The 23,518-nt window shown below is 44.1% G+C and overlaps 1 protein-coding gene across 1 annotated transcript in view; it reads left to right on the top strand.

Moving 5' to 3' along the window:
• Positions 1-23,518, top strand: part of LOC125372113 — a 144,207-nt gene that overhangs the window by 117,484 nt on the left and 3,205 nt on the right. Inside the window, exons 7-12 of the mRNA XM_048381151.1 lie at positions 4,653-4,716; positions 6,369-7,160; positions 18,870-19,157; positions 21,573-21,857; positions 22,267-22,566; positions 22,696-22,983. Coding sequence (XP_048237108.1) covers positions 4,653-4,716; positions 6,369-7,160; positions 18,870-19,157; positions 21,573-21,857; positions 22,267-22,566; positions 22,696-22,983 — 2,017 coding nt within the window. The remainder of the gene's footprint in view (positions 1-4,652; positions 4,717-6,368; positions 7,161-18,869; positions 19,158-21,572; positions 21,858-22,266; positions 22,567-22,695; positions 22,984-23,518) is intronic.

The following is a 23,518-nucleotide window of genomic DNA, read 5'->3' as shown; positions in this document are numbered from 1 at the left end:
TCTCCACACTGCTTGGCGTATTCAATGACATTTCATGTAGAGATGATTGATCACTTGGAGGAGCTTATGCACACTCGATGACCCCTGACATCACAGGGAATTGTTCCACCGGTGTGACTGGCAACAAAATACTACAAATGACGTCATGGGGTATTGTCACGTGTTTGAAAAGTTAATGGTACTGTATTCTAAAGGTAGGCCCAATGATTGTACCTTCCAGACTACATATTGAAAAATCTATTTATGGCCATTACTTGGCCAATATTGTATAAAATACAATGAAATTGGATATGTGTTTAATAAATTAGAATTTTGTTATATTTCAGTTTTTTATGATCATTGTCTTATTTTTATTTAATTGCATATTTTGCTCTATAAACTTCCCCTCTGAAATTGCCAGGCTGCAGGAGTTGAACCTTGGGTGTGTTTCTGCTTCTTTTGTCTTTAGATTTTTGTGTTACTTTGTATGCAGTCTATATTTAAATAGCAATGCTTACAGCAACTTTTCTTAAAAAGTTAACTCTTTGATATTTTAAACAGGGCCATATTTTTGTCTTTTCCCCTCATTAGAGGAGATGGGTAGAAGGCAGTAACAAATGTCAAGTATACTTTTGACACACTAGCCGAAGCCACTGCATGGGTCTATCGAGACATTGGAGCTGGCTAACAGAGGATTTTATGAGGGCTTCTAAGGATCAACTCCTGTGTCACGTCATAGATACACAAAGATTTTATGATCTCTGAAATTAAAATATTTTAAAGAAAAAAAGCAGTTGTTAAATAAAGTATTAGGACAATTAAGGAACTCACAGACACTCTTCATTTTTTAGCCTGAAACTGCAGTAATCTAGACTTGCCAACTATAATAGATTTGCATGGTATTGGATATATATTGCTCGACTCAGACACATAATAAGGATATCATTATAACACTGCAGGGCTCAACGTTAGAAACTCAGGTGTGCCATTGGACCTTTTTTGCTGGTGAGCCAGTTTCTATTTGGGTGTGTCTTGTCTTTGTTACCCAGTAAGTAGAACAAAAGGCAGCTAATCCATTCAGATAAAACCTTGTAATTACATGAAAGTTGTTATGTTGTATAGTACAGAGAGATCATACTCACTAATATACTGACTAAGTTGTTTCATGAAACATACGCATGATGGGAACATAATGATGATATATTGAGTGTCTTTTTCGTTTAAGGGGATTAAACCTTTTTCCAACTTCAGTTCCACTAGTTTTGTCAAACTGCATATTGAACACCTAATGTATTTTAATGTTCACTGGATTGTAAATGTGTTTCAAGTTTGCTGGTTCTGAAACACCTTGAACCATTGAAGAAAATAAATACTGGTTGACCATACTCTTTGCAAATTTTGCAACATATTAAAGTTTCATCCCTGTCACATATTAACCACATATTGTACTTTGGAAGAGGTCAATTACTTGCATTTATTTTGAAGATTATTTTGGCTTAGTTCATCTGAACTGTCACATGTGTCAGCCATGTCTGAATTCAATTTTGCTTCTCGGGGATATAGGCTGTTTTCCTTGCTCGTCGTCTGCAGTAACTATAATAGAAGTTGCAGCAGCAGACTTGAAGAACTACAAATTAGTGGAGTTTTTCTTTTAAGAAGTTTCTATTTTGACAAGTAGCTATTGTCTATGAGTAATGCACTGTGGTATTTTTTGTAGAATGACAAAAACTTTTCACTGGGATCAGAGCACTGGTAGCCGGAGGGTCCTCCAGTGTCTGCTGCTCCAGGTCTGTGCTGGGTTATATCATCACTGGGATCAGAGCACTTGTAGCCGGAGTGTCCTCGAGTGATGCCTGCTCCTGGTCTGTGCTGGGTTATAACATCAGTGGGATCAGAGCACTGGTAGCCGGAGTGTCCTCCAGTGTCTGCTGCTCCAGGTCTGTGCTGGTTATATCATCACTGGGATCAGAGCACTTGTAGCCAGAGTGTCCTCGAGTGATGCCTGCTCCAGGTCTGTGCTGGGTTATAACATCACCGGGATCAGAGCACTGGTAGCCGGAGGGTCGTCAGGTGACACCAGCTCCTGGTCTGTACTGGGTTATAACATCACTGGGATCAGAGCACTGGTAGCCGGAGTGTCCTCCAGTGTCACCTGCTCCAGATCTGTGCTGGGTTATAACATCACTGGGATCAGAGCACTGGTAGCCGGAGTGTCCTCCAGCGTCTGCTGCTCCAGGTCTGTGCTGGGTTTTAACATCACCGTGATAAGAGCACTTGTAGCCGGAGTGTCATCCAGTGTCTTCTGCTCCAGGTCTGTGCTGGTTATAACATCACTGGGATCAGAGCACTGGTAGCCGGAGAGTCCTCCAGTGTCTGCTGCTCCAGGTCTGTGCTGGGTTATAACATCACTGGGAACGGACCACTGGTAGCCGGAGTGACCTCCAGTGTCTTCTGCTCCACGTCTGTGCTGGGTTATAACATCACTGGGTTCAGGGCACTGGTAATTGGAGTGTCCTCCAGTGTCTGCTGCTCCAGGTCTGTGATGGGTAATAACATCACTGGGATCAGAGCACAGGTAGCCGGTGACACCAGCTCCTGGTCTGTGCTGGGTTATAACATCACTGGGATCAGGGCACTGGTAATTGGAGTGTCCTCCATTGTCTGCTGCTCCAGGTCTGTGCTGGGTAATAGCATCACTGGGATCAGAGCACTTGTAGCCGGAGTGTCCTCGCGTGATGCCTGCTCCAGGTCTGTGCTGGTTATAACATCACTGGGATCAGAGCACTGGTAGCCGGAGGGTCATCAGGTGACACCAGCTCCTGGTCTGTGCTGGGTTATAACATCACTGGGATCAGGGCCCTGGTAATTGGAGGGCCATCAGGTGACACCAGCTCCAGGTCTGTGCTGGGTTATAACATCACCGGGATCAGAGCACTGGTAGCTGGAGGGTCATCAGGTGACACCAGCTCCAGGTCTATGCTGGGTTATAACATCACTGGGATCAGGGAACTGGTAATTGGAGTGTCCTCCAGTGTCTGCTGCTCCAGGTCTGTGATGGGTAATAACATCACCGGGATCAGAGCACAGGTAGCCGGAGGGTGATCAGGTGACACCAGCTCCAGGTCTGTGCTGGTTATAACATCACTGGGATAAGAGCACTGGTAGCCGGAGTGTCCTCCAGTGTCTGCTGCTCCAGGTCTGTGCTGGGTTATAACATCACCGGGATCAGAGCACTGGTAGCCGGAGTGTCCTCCAGTGTCTTCTGCTCCTGGTCTGTGCTGGGATATAGCATTACTGGGATCAGAGCACTGGTAGCCGGAGTGTCCTCCAGTGTCTGCTGCTCCATGTCTGTGCTGGGTGATTACATCACTGGGATCAGAGCACTTGTAGCCAGAGTGTCCTCGCGTGATGCCTGCTCCAAGTCTGTGCTGGTTATAACATCATCGGGATCAGAGCACTGGTAGCCGGATGGTCGTCAGGTGACACCAGCTCCTGGTCTGTGCTGGGTTATAACATCACTGGGATCAGAGCACTGGTAGCCGGAGTGTCCTCCAGCATCACTTGCTCCAAGCCTGTGCTGGTTATAACATCACTGGGATCAGAGCACTGGTAGCCGGAGTGTCCTCCAGTGTCTGCTGCTCCAAGTCTGTGCTGGGTTATAACATCACTGGGATCAGAGCACTGGTAGCCTGAGTGTCCTCCAGCGTCACCTGCTCCAGGTCTGTGCTGGTTATAACATCACCGGGATCAGAGCACTGGTAGCTGGAGGGTCCTCAGGTGACACCAGCTCCAGGTCTGTCCTGGGTTATAACATCACTGGAATCAGGGCACTGGTAATTGGAGTGTCCTCCAGTGTCTGCTGCTCCAGGTCTGTGCTGGGTTATAACATCACTGGGATCAGAGCACTGGTAGCTTGAGGGTCATCAGGTGACACAAGCTCCAGGTCTGTGCTGGTTATAACATCACTGGGATCAGGGCACTGGTAATTTGAGTGTCCTCCAGTGTCTGCTTTTTTGGTGTATAACATGCACCCCTTCTATACAGCTTAATATTTTCAGTATACACAAGGTATGCAGACTGTCATGTACTGTAAACATTTGGGCTTCGTACTGGGGGCTTTCAAAGATCAATTTCATATTGGTCTGGAAGTTTGTCAAGAGGTCCTCATTGGAGCCTGGTGCTTAATATTGCGAATACATTACTTGTAATTGTTTAGATTAAAGAGGAAGGTTACTTTTGTTTCGCTTCAGGATACCATTGCACATGTATACAATAGCAGTTAAAAATACATATATCAGCCTTGGATTTATGTCATGCCACATCTTAAGTAGCCTGACATTTATATATCAGATGGGCCTCACTTGTGTTTCATGTCCTAATGCTGTATGTATTAAATTGTGCCACGCCCTCCTGGCCAGGAGAGTCCTCCTCAATCCAGCCCCTGCAGACATAAATCAAGTGCTGTTTCTGTGTTGTGATATTTGAGGGTTTGAGAAATGTGACACAGATAATAAGGCAGACATTGTTTTAGTGTGTGTTGTGCCAGGCTGTGTGGTCTGTAGCCAGGGTTTGCTGTCCAGCATGGACCTGGTGCTCACAGACATAGTGAAACTGGTCCGACTGGGTTAGTATGAAGGGACTTGTAGGCTGAAGTGTTGACATATCTGTTTCAGGTGCTCGGGAATGTTGATGGAGGGCAACATGGACAAATGACCAGTGGCCAGCCTGCCACTTTAGGTAATATACTGCCTCGCTGGGTAACAGCAGCTGCCTGGATACAGGCAATCATTGTCCTGTGATTGGTGGTCTTCTGTGTTAAAAACAGTCGATCAAGTGTTCATTGACAATTCAGATGCCTATTTATGTCTTTAAGCTTGCTCTTTGTAATACTTAAATGTTAAGATGTGGGACATACTGGCTAACAGAAGCTTATTGTCAGAACACACAGATTGGTCACATTATCTTTTGAAAATGACTAATAATTAAGGCTACAAATTGAGCAGCTTTCAGACCCTGTATATGTATAGGATTTATTATCCCCGCCCAATGAAGTTGGCGGGGGATATAGAAACGGGCTCTGTCCGTTCATCCGTCCGTTCGTCACGTTTCGTTTCCGGAGCATAACTCAGAAACCGTTCAATATTTTTTCAGGTCAATAAACTTTGCAGGTATGTCAGGTACATGCTGAACTGGTGTCTTTTGCTATTAAAATTTTAGGAATTTATATTTTTTTATTTTTCCATGGCAACAAGTTGAACATTTAGAAATTAATGAATTCTTCTTTTAAATGCCAAAATATTCAACTTGATACCCATTTAACCTGTTTAAGGAATCTTATAAGTCATAATAAAGTTTTTTTTTGTGCCTACATTTTGTGTTGGAGGTATCTCCCATAGTAGGGGAAACTGTGCATACCAAGTTGTCAGTATGTGCCTCAATAATGGTTGAGTGTAACATTCGTTTAATGACTTCATTATCAAATCCATCATCCCTACTTCTGCATTGATTATGAGAGAGATGATTGTGCAATAAGATGGCATACTTCTCTATGAAACTTTTAACAGTTTTCAGCACATGTTGATATGAAGACTTTTGTGCTGTAGAGTTTTTACATTCACATTTATAATATTGTCTTGTTTTGTTTGTTTTTTCACTGTATCATATCACATGGTATGACCATATTGTTAAAAAGCCACAACATAAAATGTGTGTGGCACTCGTGGCAGCCTACTTCCTCGCAGTAAGTGCCGGTAACATGACTTGTAATGTTTTTTCTTTCTCCCACCCTAATGAATTCAGTAGTAAATGTAGTAACTGGTTTTGTCAGTTTGTACTTCCATCATGTTTTTTGTTTTATTTTTTTCATGAACTTCATAGAAATTGTGTTTTGCGGCATTTTATTTTGTTTCTTCAGGATATTTTGCATTTTCATACAGTAGATGTTCCCTTGCTGCCTTTTACTCCTTAAGTTTTTTTGAATATTTTCAAATGTATGTGTTTGTGTGATCAAATGTCACTATAGTTGACATAATATACACTTCATTTGCTTGGCAGGAGACTTGGTCACGTTAGTGGCAAACTCTTCTTTATTTTACAATTTCCATGACAACAAGTTCCACCTCGGTTAAAAAAGGTTAGGGTTTGTATAGATTTAATTATGTCATAAATTCTGCAACAGAGGCGGGGGATATGGCCACGTCAGTGGCAAACTTTTGTTGAACCATGTCATGACGTTTATTTTAGTTATGAGACATTTAGTTATTTCATATGTCCTTGAATTTTATGAGGTTTCCTTTCAAGAATCTCTCCTGTTTTATTGCCTGTGACTATACTACCATGAAACAAATAGTGTTATCAATGATTTACCCGTTGTCTGTGTGCTGCTTCAGGTGTGGAAAGTAGGCCGAGCACCATAGAGGAGGTGGCCTCGTGTCCTGAAGAAAACAACAATGTCCAGGAGAAGTTGACTATTCGTGATGTAGAATCTGATGTGATGGACAATTTTGCTGGAGTTGTGGATACTGCTGGTGTGCCCAGTGGGTCAGACAGCATAGAGAGGGAGACATCCAGTGGCCACAGTGACAACACTGTGTCTGCCCACAGTGACAGTGCAATAACATACCAAGAGGATGATGATGGCACAGTGACGGTCCAGCAGGTGACTCAGGATGACCATCAGGATAGGGTAGTGACTGTCCGGTCCAAGATTTTCCGTACTCCCAGCAATGCCCAGGCTGAGGAGCGGGACACTGTTGTAGAGACGTTGTTCACATCGCCCGGTGGAACACAACTGCAAGAGCGTGATGTCATCAAGACCAAGAAGAGGCTGACATCTCGAGGTTCCAACTACTTCCAACGCAGTGTGCAAGTCACAAGACGGGTTCGGGACACAGCAGGTGGGGAGGTCGTGGAGCAGGATAACTGTGTGGAGTCCGACAGCAAGTCAGTGTCCAAGGGGCAGTCGTGGGGAGACAGAGTCATCACCAAGGTCACCCTAGACAAGCCGAATCAACAGCAGCCCATGATACAAGAGGCAGCAGATGCACCTAAGAAATCCCATGCTACCCTGGTGCTGAGCAAGCTGAATGTGTCCAAGGCCAGCAGCGGGTATGGGAGTGTGTCCGGGTCAGAGGAGGATGACCGTGAGGAGATCATAGACATCCATCAGACAAGACCAAAAGGTGAGATATCAATGATGTAGGGGTCAGTTAGGTGAGATATCAAGGATGTAGGGGTCAGTTAGGTGAGACATCTAGACTGTAGGGGTCAGTTAGGTGAGACATCTAGACTGTAGGGGTCAGTTAGGTGAGATATCCAGACTGTAGGGGACAGCAGGGTGAGATAGCCAGACTGTAGGGGACAGCAAGGTGAGATATCCAGACTGTAGGGGACAGCAAGGTGAGATATCAAGGCTGTAGAGGACAGCAAGGTGAGATAGCCAGACTGTAGAGGACAGCAGGGTGAGATATCCAGGCTGTAGGGGACAGCAGGGTGAGATAGCCAGGCTGTAGAGGACAGCAAGGTGAGATATCCAGGCTGTAGTGGACAGCAAGGTGAGATATCCAGACTGTAGAGGACAGCAAGGTGAGATAGCCAGACTGTAGAGGACAGCAAGGTGAGATATCCAGGCTGTAGGGGACAGCAAGGTGAGATATCCAGACTGTAGAGGACAGCAAGGTGAGATAGCCAGACTGTAGAGGACAGCAAGGTGAGATAGCCAGACTGTAGAGGACAGCAAGGTGAGATAGCCAGACTGTAGAGGACAGCAAGGTGAGATAGCCAGACTGTAGAGGACAGCAAGGTGAGATAGCCAGACTGTAGGGGACAGCAAGGTGAGATATCCAGGCTATAGGGGACAGCAAGGTGAGATATCCAGACTGTAGAGGACAGCAAGGTGAGATAGCCAGACTGTAGAGGACAGCAAGGTGAGATATCCAGACTGTAGAGGACAGCAAGGTGAGATATCAAGACTGTAGAGGACAGCAAGGTGAGATAGCCAGGCTGTAGGGGACAGCAAGGTGAGATATCCAGGCTGTAGGGGACAGCAAGGGGAGATATCCAGACTGTAGAGGACAGCAAGGTGAGATAGCAAGGCTGTAGAGGACAGCAAGGTGAGATATCCAGACTGTAGGGGACAGCAAGGTGAGATATCCAGGCTGTAGAGGACAGCAAGGTGAGATAGCCAGACTGTAGAGGACAGCAAGGTGAGATATCCAGACTGTAGGGGACAGCAAGGTGAGATATCCAGACTGTAGAGGACAGCAAGGTGAGATATCCAGACTGTAGAGGACAGCAAGGTGAGATAGCCAGACTGTAGAGGACAGCAAGGTGAGATATCCAGACTGTAGGGGACAGCAAGGTGAGATAGCCAGACTGTAGAGGACAGCAAGGTGAGATAGCCAGACTGTAGGGGACAGCAAGGTGAGATATCCAGGCTGTAGAGGACAGCAAGGTGAGCTGTAATGTCTATAACATATGAACAGTCTACTCACTTCAGGACATTCTTTCCAATAGGATTAGTTTACTCTCATCCCTAGTTCCAAACACCTTCCTTGAATATTTCAATGCAGGTCTATGTGTATTGTGTTGACAGGCATCCATGACTACATCTCCCGTATAGTGTCATGTGGTCTCCGCTCCGCTGCCCCTGCGGAGGAGGGAGGAGGAGGGTGCACTAGACGTATAGTGGTTAGAAAGAAACATGTTTACCCTGGCTGGAGAGTTTGTACGCATGTTTCTGTGTTCCCACACCCTATGTAGCTGTGTTGTGTGCTGTTACACATTAATGTTGTGCACTGTTTGATGTGTGGACTTACGCTGTCACAAGATGTTGTGTTTCAATCCTGCATGTTGGCAGTATGGCACATGGACACCACATGTTCCTCAGCAACTACACTTACAAAAGATGACTGATAAGATCTGAGCCTCACATTTTGTTTTCCTGGGACAAGTCATAAAAAATGAGCAGGGGTCAGTGACCTTTGGAGTAGAGACAAACTTGAGGAAAGTGCAGTGAAAGCCATCCATGAAGATATGAGTACAACACTAGGGAAGGATGAGTACAACACTAAGGAAGAATGGGTACAACACTAGGGAAGGATGAGTACAACACTAAGGAAGGATGAGTACAACACTAGGGAAGGATGAGTACAACACTAGGGAAGGATGAGTACAACACTAGGGAAGGATGAGTACAACACTAGGGAAGGTTGAGTACAACACTAGGGAAGATCCAACACTAGGGAAGGATGAGTACAACACCAGGGAAGGATGAGTACAACACGAGGGAAGGATGAGTACAACACTAGGAAAGGTTGAGTACAACACTAGGGAAGGATGAGTACAACACTAGGAAAGGATGAGTACAACACTAGGGAAGGGTGAGTACAACACGAGGGAAGGATGAGTACAACACTAGGGAAGATCCAACACTAGGGAAGGATGAGTACAACACTAAGGAAGAATGGGTACAACACTAGGGAAGGATGAGTACAACACTAAGGAAGGATGAGTACAACACTAGGGAAGGATGAGTACAACACTAGGGAAGGATGAGTACAACACTAGGGAAGGATGAGTACAACACTAGGGAAGGTTGAGTACAACACTAGGGAAGATCCAACACTAGGGAAGGATGAGTACAACACCAGGGAAGGATGAGTACAACACGAGGGAAGGATGAGTACAACACTAGGAAAGGTTGAGTACAACACTAGGGAAGGATGAGTACAACACTAGGAAAGGATGAGTACAACACTAGGGAAGGGTGAGTACAACACGAGGGAAGGATGAGTACAACACTAGGGAAGATCCAACACTAGGGAAGGATGAGTACAACACTAGGAAAGGATGAGTACAACACTAGGGAAGGGTGAGTACAACACGAGGGAAGGATGAGTACAACACTAGGGAAGGGTGAGTACAACACGAGGGAAGGATGAGTACAACACTAGGAAAGGATGAGTACAACACTAGGGAAGGGTGAGTACAACACGAGGGAAGGATGAGTACAACACTAGGGAAGATCCAACACTAGGGAAGGATGAGTACAACACTAGGAAAGGTTGAGTACAACACTAGGTAAGGATGAGTACAACACCAGGGAAGGATGCCCCTTCCTTCCTGTGCCACTGTAAAGTGGGGTACAGCAGAGTTTAAGAGAACCTTGGAGACGAACCCCAGGTTTGGAAGGCCTGTGATATTAGCAACACCAGAAATGATCCAGACAATCAATGATATGGTGATGGTCGACCGGCGAATGACTGAGTGTCATATTGCTAGTTCAGGAGGCATTTCCCAGTACATTCCATTATCACAGAAACTTTGGCAATGAAGAAAGTATCAGCGAGTTGGGTTTCAAAGTTTCTGACATCTGATGAAAACAATGCACCAGACACAACATGTCTAATGATAACCTAGCTCTGTTTGAAGCTGATCCAGAAATGTTCTTGTAGCAAATTCGGATCATGAATGAAACCGGGGTTGACCACTTCCAGTCCAAACAACAATCAAATCAGTGAGAACATTTGACATCAAATATAATCATATCTAATAGTTGTGAGGGAAACCCTAACCCTCGCCAGGGGCGCCACTGCGCATGCACAAGGTGGGAATCACCTCACTTCTTTCCTGTGTGTCCAGATGACAACAAGGACAATTTTTGTTGCATACATCTGTACACGTGATTGCTGTTCCACACTTACAAGCCACACTAGATCATCACTAAAGACGAGGAGTGAGCAGTTCTAAAAGCAGAGAACAAGGGGTATAAGGAGTCAGAAGTCTCTAGCAAGTAATAAGTTAGAAAAGTGTTGTTGGATGAGGACTTCATCCCCAAAACAGACACCCGTCTGTTCAGCTTATGGGCAACATCAAATCACTGGTGACCCTCATCCTACGTGCATATTGTGCAAAAGGGAACCAATGTACCTTTCGGGTTTTAACGTAACCAGTCACGTACATCCGGAAGCTCAATGACCCTGATTATAAGAACTCTAGAGCGTCAGCAAAATATTCATCTGCTTTATGTAAGAAAGTGATTAAGTCCGTTGTGACTACTAAAGATAATCACGTGGGTAACAAGCGAGTGTCACGCGAGGACGCCGTCTCGCCTTATGAGGAGAAGAGATCTCGTTGCTCATCCCACTCTCCCAATATAGTTAAGGAGCCGATGTACCTTTCAGACTTTAATGTAGCCTGTCACGTGCATCCAGAAGCGACTGGTAAGGTGGATCATCTAGGCTTGGAAGAAGCAACTGATCTCCACTCTATGTCACGCTCCCCCTTTAACTTAAATGAGTTCGGAGAAAATAACCAATTCAATGTCTGTAATGATTGATAAACGTATGCAAACAATGTCTCAGGAAATCTCATATCTAAAAAGAATCCGTCGCACAACCCCGGCATGGCCAAACAGGGCTTGATCACAAGATTCAAAAGAGATCTAAGGGTGAATATGACAGGGCATCCTCATACAGCAGACACGCACAAAGTCACGCTGTATCAGATTATTATGAGGACAGCAGGAGATCGATAATCTCATAGATTTCCTCCCTAACACGCACATACCCTAACATAGGGTAGATCGTGAATCACAGGCATCGCATCGCAGTATGCACAGAAATACACACCAGTCACCTTCTAGCCACTATGATAGACGAACTGACATCAAAACTCGCGCAAATCAGCATGGAATTCCTAAGCGTGCGCCATCCCATATTGTCACACAGTCCAGTCATACGGGCGGAGAAAGCGAGGGAGATGTTACGTCACAATTATACAGTTACAGAACTTGTGATTCCTGCACTGCTAGCCATAGATCAGACGACCAGGATTACTCTACCTTCAGCAATATGACCCACCCCCAGCGCAGCCTGAGCAAGGGGTGCGGATCTATCACTAACACTGGTTATTCATGCAATGGGGACTCTACTACGGAGGATAATTATAAACCAAATAATTATTCCATTAAAGATATCATTGCAGAACTTTATAATCTAATGCCGGCCTTAAAACCAGATAACAAGGACAAATGCCTGCTAAATCCTTGTTAGACCGTGCTGGGTATGAAGAACCTGTCAGAAAGACTGAAGAATTCCATACCCTCCCCTGTCCGTCATATATTGATGACGTCATCAAGAAAATTGAAGCATCATTGAACGCTTCACCGGCGCATAATGTCAGACTTGGTTTGCCTGCTATTAATAAAGTGTTTACACACGATGTCCCCTTCGCACAACAGCTGAGTATTGATGAAGATTTCTATGATCTGGTTATGAAACCCAACACCAGAATTCACGTTGACATGGCCAAAATCAGGGACTAAATCGATAAACAGATGATTAATATCAGTTCATATATTAACTGGATTGCAGCTGGAGTTCGCCACGTCATACCCCGAATAATCAGAGCGAAGGTCTTCTCTTAGACACCCCAACGGAGATGACACTATAGCAGACCGGGTTTATTCACAGCTCACTAGACCATATGCTGAAGATGCAGGAAGATCTTCAATCAGCACAGTTCCTGCTCATGCAAAGAAATCATCCACTGCAGCAAGTTCATCATAGGATCCCAGAGCCATTAAGAAGATCCATGCTATCACAGCCTATTACAGCGCCGCAGATATTCAACGGCAGACTGAAGTTAGTGAAGGAAGCCAATGCATCATCAACTAGTCAGAAGTTTCAAGTATCCCCGATCTCATTGGCATCCAAGATACAGAGACGGCCTGCAGATCTTCAGCATCAACAACAGAATCCTAGATCTTGTCATGTGAATTCTGGTCGGGATTCTTTTCGAGCCTCTACATGGAAGGACAGAACGTCTCACCTCATGTATAGGAACTCCAAAGATGATCATCCACTTCGCAGAGAGGACGAAGCAGAGGCAGAGGCAGTCTCCGAGGGGAATACCGCCGGAAATGACTCAACCAGAACGGATTCCTTCAGATCCTACCGACATTGCCTGCCCAGTGGACAACGATTTAGAACTACAGAAGATCAACGATACAACCACATTGAATCCAGTCGAACTAACCGGTCTAACAGACATCGACCCAAGACTACCCAAGTTCAGCATTTATCCTATTCCCGGACCAGTCGGAGGTCGTCTTATGCAGTACTCAGACAACTGGAAAATCATCACAGACGACTCATGGCTACTCGAAGTAGTTAGAAGAGGCTGCAAACTTCACTTCTTAAAACGACCAAGACTAGTCATCCATCCTACTGGACCCCATTCCATCTATCAGGACAAAAGTTAATTGCAGCAGAAGTGGCTGAAGAATTCTTCAGAGATGCGATTAATCATAGATCTAAAAGTCCTGAACAAAGATTATCTGGAAAACCTCCCAGTTTTCAGATGGAATCTATCAAGAAGTTGAAGAATGCCTTAAGACATCCATCCATGTCATCGTAGTTATCTGCGCTTCGCAGTCAACGGTCAGAGATACCAGTTCAGTGTACTTCCATTTGGCATATCCATCGCCCCATGGTTATTCACCAGGATTACCAATCCCATTCGCCCATATAAAGCTCATAAGGCTATATGGATATATAGACGATTTCCTATCGGCCAATCAGGACAAATCACAAATCAGATTAAATACAGTGTGCCTTATTCAACTACTAACAAACTTAGGTTTCCTGGTTCACCATAAAAAATCAGAATTAGTACCCACACAGGACATCACTTACATAGGCGCAAGATTTCTACTCAACAAGGGCATAGTAGTACCTCCAGAGGACAGATATGCAAGAGTAGAGCACATGATAACAAGCGCACTCGATCAGCCCATCAAATCGTGATGCTGGTGGAGGTCTTGCCTTGGCATGCTCACATCTATCCAAGATCTAACCTACAGAGGCAGACTACAATTACGGCCCCTGCAGAATTGGATGAATACCACCAAAGACCTAGAGCTGGAAGCCTAAATCCAACCTCCACAAGTTCGAATCTCAGAACTTCATTGGTGGCTGACTCGTCAAAATGTCATGCCAGGTATTCCACTCAAATATCCCAGCCCCCTACATCAACTCTACACAGATGCATCAGGAGAGGGTTGGGGTGCCCATTTCGATGATGTTACCATACAGGGAAAATGGTCCTCCAAAGAAAAGGAGTTACACATCAATTGTCTAGAAATGAGAGCGGTATATCTAGCCCTAGAAGCATGGCACGATCGTCTGCACCACTCGTCAGTAAACCCACGGAATGGTCACTACATCCCGAAATATTCAAACAGATAACCTGCCTATGGGATACTCCAAACCTAGATCTATTCGCCACATGTCTCAACAACCAGTCTATGTCAGCCCTGTACCAGACCCGCAAGCTCTCCAGGTCGATGCTCTCTCTATGGAATGGGAGGGAATGTTTGGGTACGCATTCCCCCCATGGGCTTTTCTAGACAGAGTACTGAAGAAAATAGAGGAGACAGACTGTGTCATAATTCTCATAGCCCTGGCATGGCCAAACAGGGCTTGGTTTCCAAGGTTACTACACCTCCTAGTGGAAGAACCTTTGAAACTCCAAGTATGTCATGACTTACTGAGACAACCGAAAACGGACATATTTTACAGTCGCCTCGACAATCTCAACCTTCACACTTGGAAGTTATCTTGAATAAGATGCAAGCTGCCGGTTAGTCTAAATCAGCTGCACGAAGTGGAAAGCTCATGGATACCAGCATCGTCTGCCCTATACAATAACAGATGGGAAAAGTTTGTCGAGTGGAGAATGAGAAAGCATTTACACGTGGAGATAACGATACCTATTGTGGCTGAATTCTTGCTCTATCTCAGAAACGACAAGAAATTATGACATGGCACTATCGAAGGCTATAGATCCGCCCTGGCATCGGTATTACAACACGATGGCCTATCTATAGGTACCCACCAAGTACTGAATCGATTCATGAAGTCCTTTGCACTGGAAGACATTAAAGAACCAGGTATATTTCCAAAATAGGACCTATCTATAGTATTGTTAGCATTAATGAAAGCACCATATGAACCCATGAGTAGTGCGACATTAGTATTAGTCTCCAGGAAGACTGCATTTCTCCTAGCCATGGCCCCTGCGGCTCGTGTATCAGAATTGCACGCTATTGACATTTCCACTGTAACTCATACCCAAGAATGGAAATCAGTGTCGTTCAGATCACTTTCAGAATTTATTGCCAAAAACCAGTCGTCAACCTTCGGCCCACTCGGACACAGGCAATACACAATACCAGCCTAAGTAAAAGTGTGGACTATCCGGACAGATTACTTTGTCCCATAAGAGCCTTGAGATACTTCATTACAGCAACTCAACCCCACAGAAAGCAGAGAAAATGCCTTTTTATCTCTTGCAAACCTTCGTCAGAAAAGGACATAACCAAGGGTACTGTAGCGGGATGGCTCAGATCGGTTATCGCAGATAGCTATAAACTGGCACAAGTCTCCAGGCCAACTTGGGGACACTGCAGGCCTCACGAGATCAGAGCCCTTGCAACAAGTCTAGCCACATGGAATACAGTATCCATTGAACAAGTCGTAGCTAGCTGCCAGTGGTAGTCCCATAACACGTTCTCAAACTTTTACTTACGAGACATACAGACCGATCTGGATGGACTATACACACTGGGACCCTTGGTGGCAGCCCAGGTGATAGTCTCCAAGTAACCTTGTTCCCCCCTCTTCCAGAAAGGGGAAAAAGAGGTGTGTGGGGTGTGGGGTGTGTGTGTGAGGATTTCAGAATACCTCATGAACTCAGGGTAAGTTGACATTTTTACTTAGTTTGCTATTGGATTAGTAAACAAGGCAAGTGCCAACACTGAAATCAGAGATTGAAGGATTAAGTGATATACGGTTTCTACATGATAATCTAGGATGTATGACGTACTACCACCGGAAGTGACGTCATGGGAGACATCGCACCGGACTAACGTAAAAAAACCCGTTAAAAATCACTATCCAAAAGGGCATAACGGAAAACCATGTCATAAGTGGTAAGAGATCATAGAAGACATATACCACAACGTGGGCATGGAATGACAACCGGAAGTGACGTCACAGATGACGTCATCACCGGAAGTGACGTCATAATATGTCTAAGCATCACAGTGGTGGATATATACCCATTATTTGACGTTTGACATTTCTCTATGTCTAGCCTTGTAAGTAGACTTATAGACATATTCCGTTTGAGCCCCTTTTGGCATACAATCCTTGGGTTACCACTTCACAAAGCCAAATATCTAAGGGATGCTAGATACCAGAACCCACCGGTCCCTCTGGTGTATACTGGCAATGATGTAATAGAGGTAGGGTATTCACAAGAGTTATCAAACAATAGTTATCATTGTGAATAATTCTAAGAATACTACCTCTATTACATCAGCAATTAATCCCTCCCACCTCCCCCAAAATCTGCATCTAGTTGATGAAGATAATGGGTTGAAAGAAGTGAGGTGATTCCCGCCTTGCGCATGCGCAGTGGCGCCCCTGGCGAGGGATAGTGTTTCCCTCACAACTATTAGATATGTTGGCAGTGAAGAGGACGTCAGTTGAAAATGTATAAAAATTTGTAGTGTGGTTCTCAGCATAAACAGGAATTTATGGCAATGATGTAATAGAGGTAATATTCATAGAATTAGTTACAATGATAACTATTGTTTGATATCTTCATTGCCATGGCTACAAGCCACAAGTGTGACTTTAAACACCTTCAACACCCACCTTGTTCTTCTGGTCTGGCTTCATCAGACTTCCATCTGTTTCCAAACATGAAAAAAGCTCTACCTGGGACACATTTCAACTTGCATGATGACGTCATCGCAGCTGTGGAGAACCTTTTGAACAGGAAAAGGACTTGTTTGAAACTGGGATTAAAATCCCTCCAACATAGCTGGCAAACTGAATAAATGTGGAAGGGGAATATTTTGTAAAGTCAATCATTATCATGTCTTAAGATCAAACTTTCAATGTGAGGCTCAGAACTTATCAATTAAATCTGTGCCTTCATATGTACATACACACAGGACAAGGGCCAGTTGACGACAAAGGTGTTCCTGCAGCTGTGATAAGTGTTCCCTGGAAATATAGGTACACACAGGGCCAGTAGATGACATAGGTGTTCCCGCAGCTGTGATAAGTGTTCCCTGGAAATATAGGTACACACAGGGCCATTAGATGACATAGGTGTTCCTGCAGCTGTGACAGGTGTTCCCTGGAAATACAGGTATACACAGGGCCAGTAGATGACATGGGTGTTCCCGCAGCTGTGATAAGTGTTCCCTGGAAATATAGGTACACACAGGGCCAGTAGATGACATAGGTGTTCCCGCAGCTGTGATAAGTGTTCCCTGGAAATATAGGTACACACAGGGCCAGTAGATGACATAGGTGTTCCCGCAGCTGTGATAAGTGTTCCCTGGAAATACAGGTACACACAGGGCCATTAGATGACATAGGTGTTCCTGCAGCTGTGACAGGTGTTCCCTGGAAATACAGGTATACACAGGGCCAGTAGATGACATGGGTGTTCCCGCAGCTGTGATAAGTGTTCCCTGGAAATATAGGTACACACAGGGCCAGTAGATGACATAGGTGTTCCCGCAGCTGTGATAAGTGTTCCCTGGAAATATAGGTACACACAGGGCCAGTAGATGACATAGGTGTTCCCGCAGCTGTGATAAGTGTTCCCTGGAAATACAGGTACACACAGGGCCATTAGATGACATAGGTGTTCCTGCAGCTGTGACAGGTGTTCCCTGGAAATACAGGTATACACAGGGCCAGTAGATGACATGGGTGTTCCTGCAGCTGTGACAGGTGTTCCCTGGAAATACAGGTACACACAGGGCCATTAGATGACATAGGTGTTCCTGCAGCTGTGATAAGTGTTCCCTGGAAATAGAGGTACACACAGGGCCAGTAGATGACATAGGTGTTCCCGCAGCTGTGATAAGTGTTCCCTGGGAATCCAGGTACACACAGGGCCATTAGATGACATGGGTGTTCCCGCAGCAGTGACAGGTGTTCCCTGGAAATACAGGTACACACAGGGCCATTAGATGACATAGGTGTTCCCGCAGCTGTGATGAGTGTTCCCTGGGAATCCAGGTACACACAGGGCCATTAGATGACATGGGTGTTCCTGCAGGTGTGATAAGTTTTCACAAGGGATGAAGTGATGAAGTCATGTTTTAGAACTGGACAGACATCTGAGAGTATTTGTGTTTATGTAAGTGACTGTGTCATGTATTTCTGTCTGATATAAGCTATGGGTGATGGTTATTCCTACAAACAAATGATATACTGAAATTTATGTAGATTTGGGATTACAAACTTGCTGAATATCATATTCAGCAAACTGGTACAAGACTGGTTAGATGATTTCCTTTACTTTCCTAACTCTCACAAGTTATGAGTTAAATGTTTTGCAACTGTAGGCATGATCAGTGAGGTGTGAAGTGGAGCAGTGTCTGAATGTGGCACTGCTGCATGGACAAGGCCACAGCAGGCTTACACGGTGTTCTGTAGTATTGACTGTATTCAGTAATCGTTAATCTTTGGAGTGTTTGTTTTGAAATTAATCTTTTTTATTTATATTATCCATAGAATGTTCACCTTACTAACAATTCAAAGTCCCATATGGTCATTTTTTGTGGGTGTTGTGTTCTTTAATCACACTGAAAAATGGGTTACACTCCTGATACGGTTTCAAAAGGCCATTTCTTATGCCGCCGCCTTGATGTGGTTTGAATGTTGTTGAAAGCTGCATAAGTCCCTATCATTGTGACCAAGGATTACATTACACGCTAGCAAAACTATTTGGGAAACTATTGTGAGCTTGAGTTGTTGTACACATGAGGTAGCTAATGGAGCCTGTGTGTCATGCAGGTTGTCCGGAGATCACCGTCCCCGTGAAGGACGTGGATGTGAGGGAGGGGGATGACGTGGTGCTGGAGTGTGCTGCCACAGCCGACCCTGCACCCGCGGTCACCTGGTATCTGGGGTATCAGCAGATAGATGCAGATGATAATCGGTATCATACACACTTTGTTGAAGCCAGTGGCAAGGCCACCCTCACCATCTGCTGTGCCGAAAACATGGACAGTGGTCAGTTTCGCTGTGTGTTCACCAATCAGTATGGAGAGGCAGAGACCAAGAACTCAGTTACAGTCAAGAGTGAGTTTGTCTTGCCAAGAACACAATAACATAATCTTAGATATTGTTGCCTGTGTCAGTTAATGTAGATTCTACCATGACATTGATGAATGCTTGATTCTGATTGGTTAAAAAGAGGTTTCCTTTTTGCTACGGAAACACCTTTCAAATATATTAAGCCTTTTCACAAAAAACGTGTGTATGAATATATAAATAGCCTACAAAGCTGAGCGATCACCCCCACATGAACTGTAAAACGTATCTATATTTCCTCTATTGCACGCTGGGTCTCTAATACCAGCCAGGTTTCTAATACACGCCGAGTCAAGGACTCTCGCAAAATTAATAGACGGCATAGCGCCAAATGGAGGAAATACGGTAGTTTGATATCAGATGTTTTGGGCGTTGGCTAGGCCGCAACCCTGACTGCTTAGATGATGACATTAAAAGATTTAACGAAGGCATATCTTTTGCATACAGATGAAATGTTTATGAAACTGTTAGGGAAATCTTCTATGGTGACCAGAATTGGAACAGTTTTAAGCTATTTCCTCATTTGAAACAACCAACAATGAAAGTAAAATAGAACATTATAAAAATTGTTTGAAAAAACTTTATTCATGACAACATGTTGTTTACAAACCTTTTTGTGATCAATATTCGTCGCTATCTCCGTCAACCACCATCGTAAGGATTTCGCAGAAGAGAATTTGAAAGTCCATCACTCAACTTGTCCATTCGAAAAGCCACGACAACAATGTCCCGACATCATTGAAGTCAAACTTGATGAAATTCATTTCAGAACACGCACAATTAAGAAAATCGTACACTCTGGCTTAGAATCCATGAAATCTTGAAATTGGAGGTCACACCATGCAGATACTGAGATAGGCCCAACCTGGTGTAAAAATGTCCGGCTCGTCTGCAGGCTAAAAAACGGCTGTTCAGTCATACTCAGTTCCATTGGTAGTCATCAGCAGGCTTGATCATTCCCGGTAAATCTACAGGTTAATGTTGAACCACATCATAGATCGGGGTTGTCATCTTGCTTAATTTAACCAGCAACGGAGAATGTTAACACAAGATTGTCAGCCATTGACAGCTGCGAGGTGTGAGTAACCGTGAAGTAGGTCAAGTTCTGCCACATCCAAGTTCGGGGTGGAGAGGCATTTATTTTGATGTTATTATTGTTTACTGGGGGTAATTGCTAACTAACTAATAACACTTACACATGTTAAATGTATTATAGAATGTTAATTCAAAAAGTTTGTTGTAGAAATATATTCGTCTAGCATTATAAAACCTTTTTCTACATCCTGTCACCCCTACAATAGAAATGATGGCATGTTCGATTTCCAAGAAATGACCTCTCTCGCAAAATTCCAAGAATTGACAGTCAGTCCACAGTGTACAACCGTGTACATCAAGTTGGTAGAGATTAAAACATCTGTCTTTGGACTAAGTTTGGAGTGTTATTTGTCAACTTCTTTTGAAAAACTATTTATTTTAAAGACTTATTTTGAATTACTCACGACTATGGTGTTTTTAATCTTGAACTTTTGTAATAATTGTTACATATATAACTGCCTGTGACCACTTTTCGGAATGTTCTAAGATTGCAGACCTGTGTGCCTGTGTTGTTACGAGGTGCAAGAGAGCGCCGTTTTCAAAGCGTTGTTGCCGTCATGGTAGAATGGAGATAAACCTACTGTGTTTTGAAATTTGATGTAGTCCCACTGTAGAGTAGATACCTCTTTATTTTAATTTTGAACCAAGCACTTTAGTAGCTACATCAAATTTCAAAACACAGTAGGTTTATCTCCTAATTGGATAAGTTAGACATATATTTTATTGTGATAGTATTTTAGTAGTTCATTTGATAAAGTTGTGATTCCCTGATACCTGTATCTGTTGCCTATGCATGAAAGCCCATGATACCATCACAAGTATATCCAAACTATATATCTTCCTGATTCTCAGTTCCATGTTTGTTTCTCAGCTGTTTTATCCAGGTCACTTCCCATCCAATGTCCATCCAAGCAATCCCACTGTATCCTTCCTATCTGCCACATATCACCCATCTCACCAATGACATCCTCAGGGGCCCTTTACCCGCCAATTCCCATCTAACCCGATTTTCCCTTCACAGACCATCTCACCATCCCACCTCCAATGACCATCTCACCGTCCCCTTCCCATTCAATGGCCATGTCAAAGGCCTCTGCCCTGTTCAAGAACATCTCAACAGCCCCTTTCCCTTCAATGGCCATTTCACCAGCCCCCAGCTTTCCTTCCAGCAACCATCTTCCTGGCCCCTCAAGTGACCATCCATCAGCCCCTTCTCTTCACTTGTTATTTTATTGGTCCTTCCCCATCCCCTTGTTCATGTTCCCCTGTCTGTCACCTGCATGACATTTACCCTTGTGGGATTTCCAGAGAAACCTGAGAAAGTCCCAGTGTTTTCATTGGGTCTGCATGATGAGACGGTGATAGAGGGGCACTCCATCACCTTGACCTGTACAGTGGCAGATGCTGAGACCATTGGTTGGTACAAGGATGGGTTTGTCCAACGCAACTCCTCAGACTTCAAGCAGAGCTATGATGGAGATGTTGCCCGTCTCGAGATTGGAGAAGTCTTTCTGGATGATGTTGGGGAATATGCCTGTGTTGCTCGCAATGAGTTGGGGGAGGATCGCACGGCATGCCAAATAACTGTGACAGGTAGCACTTGATCAGATTCCACAGTTTCACTGACTAGTAATACAAAAATTAGAATAAGAATCATCCTTAAGTTAGGACTGGACTGTGAGTACTGTATTTCACCATGCCACTCTTTCTTGAATACTTTATATCAACATGTTTTGAAAACTCAGAATGATATATTGCATGATCCAAACACTGTCACCTGAATATTAACTTCCATCTTCATGCATGTATAATATTATATGCCTGTGCACCACAAAACTCTTGCATGTACAGTCCTTATGCCATTTTAGGAATGTATGCATGAGTTATAGCATCTTCTTAGAATTCACATTCTAGTGCTATTATTTACCCTTTCCACATCAGTCTGCTTGCATGTATTGACATACTATCAGCAACTAGACTGAGATCTGACTGCTGGTTTCAGCCTGTGACACGGAGACGTCCGTTGTGCCCATGTTCCTCACCAAGTTCACCAAGTCTGTCATCAAGGTCGGGGACAAGCTCCTCCTGGAGTGTGATATTATTGGGTCACCAGAACCAGGGATCAACTGGACCAAAGATGGCCGTCCTCTGCGGGAGGACTGCCCATATAACGAAATGTACGACGGACGTACAGCAAAACTTGAAATAGAGGATGTCACAACCGATGATTCAGGGAAATATGAATGTATTGCTGTTAATGAAGCTGGTCGAGTGTCTCTTGATGCCAGTGTCACAGTGCAGGGTAAGATCAACCTGACTAAATACATGTAGGGATTTTGAAGCATTGAAGTTATATCCATTGTTCCAAGTTAGTCACGGTGTAGATCTTTGATCTCAGTGAGATTATGCTTGTTATCTGTTATCATTTCAGTAAAGAACAAGTCTCCATCTGTGACGGTTCCACTGTGTGATGTGGACATTAAGGCAGGTGAGAGTGCCATCTTGACTTGTCACATCTCAGGCTTTCCACAGCCAAGCGTCCTATGGAGGAAGAATGGAATGTTGATTGGGCACACCAAGGACTTTAAACAGATGTATGATGGCAGGATAGTGAAACTGGAGATCTATGGAGTGTGTTTCCAGGACAGTGGGCAGTATGAATGTGTCGCACGCAATGGACTGGGAGAGACTTCAACCACATGTCTACTCACAGTGAAAGGTTTGTGCCAGACTGTTTAATAGACACAAGCACCTGTTTAGCTATCTTGAGCTTTTTTTCGCTCAAAGTCTAAATTACAAATAGGTTAACATTCACAACTCATGCTTCAAACACAGGAGACAAAGCTGTTGTTATGACACTGACTTTGGAGGAGTTGTACAGTGGGAGATTACATGCGCTGGACTCATGCCGAATGTAGGCGGCTACAGCAAGCTGTCATTTGGTATGATGTTGGCTAAATGAGAATTACAGAAACGACAGGTGTTATTTGTTGTTTTTTGGTTCTTGTGATGGTTGTGTTGAAACTGACTGATGCCTGATACTTAGAGTAATATCAAGTTATTCAGTTGGACATTGTATTTATGGGTATTTGCAATTGTATGAGTCAATTGTTTAAAGGTACTTGTTTCTGTGATTATTAGTTACCTGAAGATATTTCCTTAAATATTGGGGTACGGCACAGAAACTCATTATTGGTATCAGCCACAGGCTGAATCAAGCTAAATCCTGATTGGCTAAATATATGCAGTGCTCT

The sequence above is a fragment of the Haliotis rufescens genome, unplaced genomic scaffold (assembly GCF_023055435.1).
Source record: "Haliotis rufescens isolate VD_foot unplaced genomic scaffold, xgHalRufe1.0.p SCAF_36, whole genome shotgun sequence".
Taxonomy (NCBI): Eukaryota; Metazoa; Mollusca; class Gastropoda; order Lepetellida; family Haliotidae; genus Haliotis; species Haliotis rufescens.
This window is presented reverse-complemented; position numbering and strand designations above follow the sequence as displayed.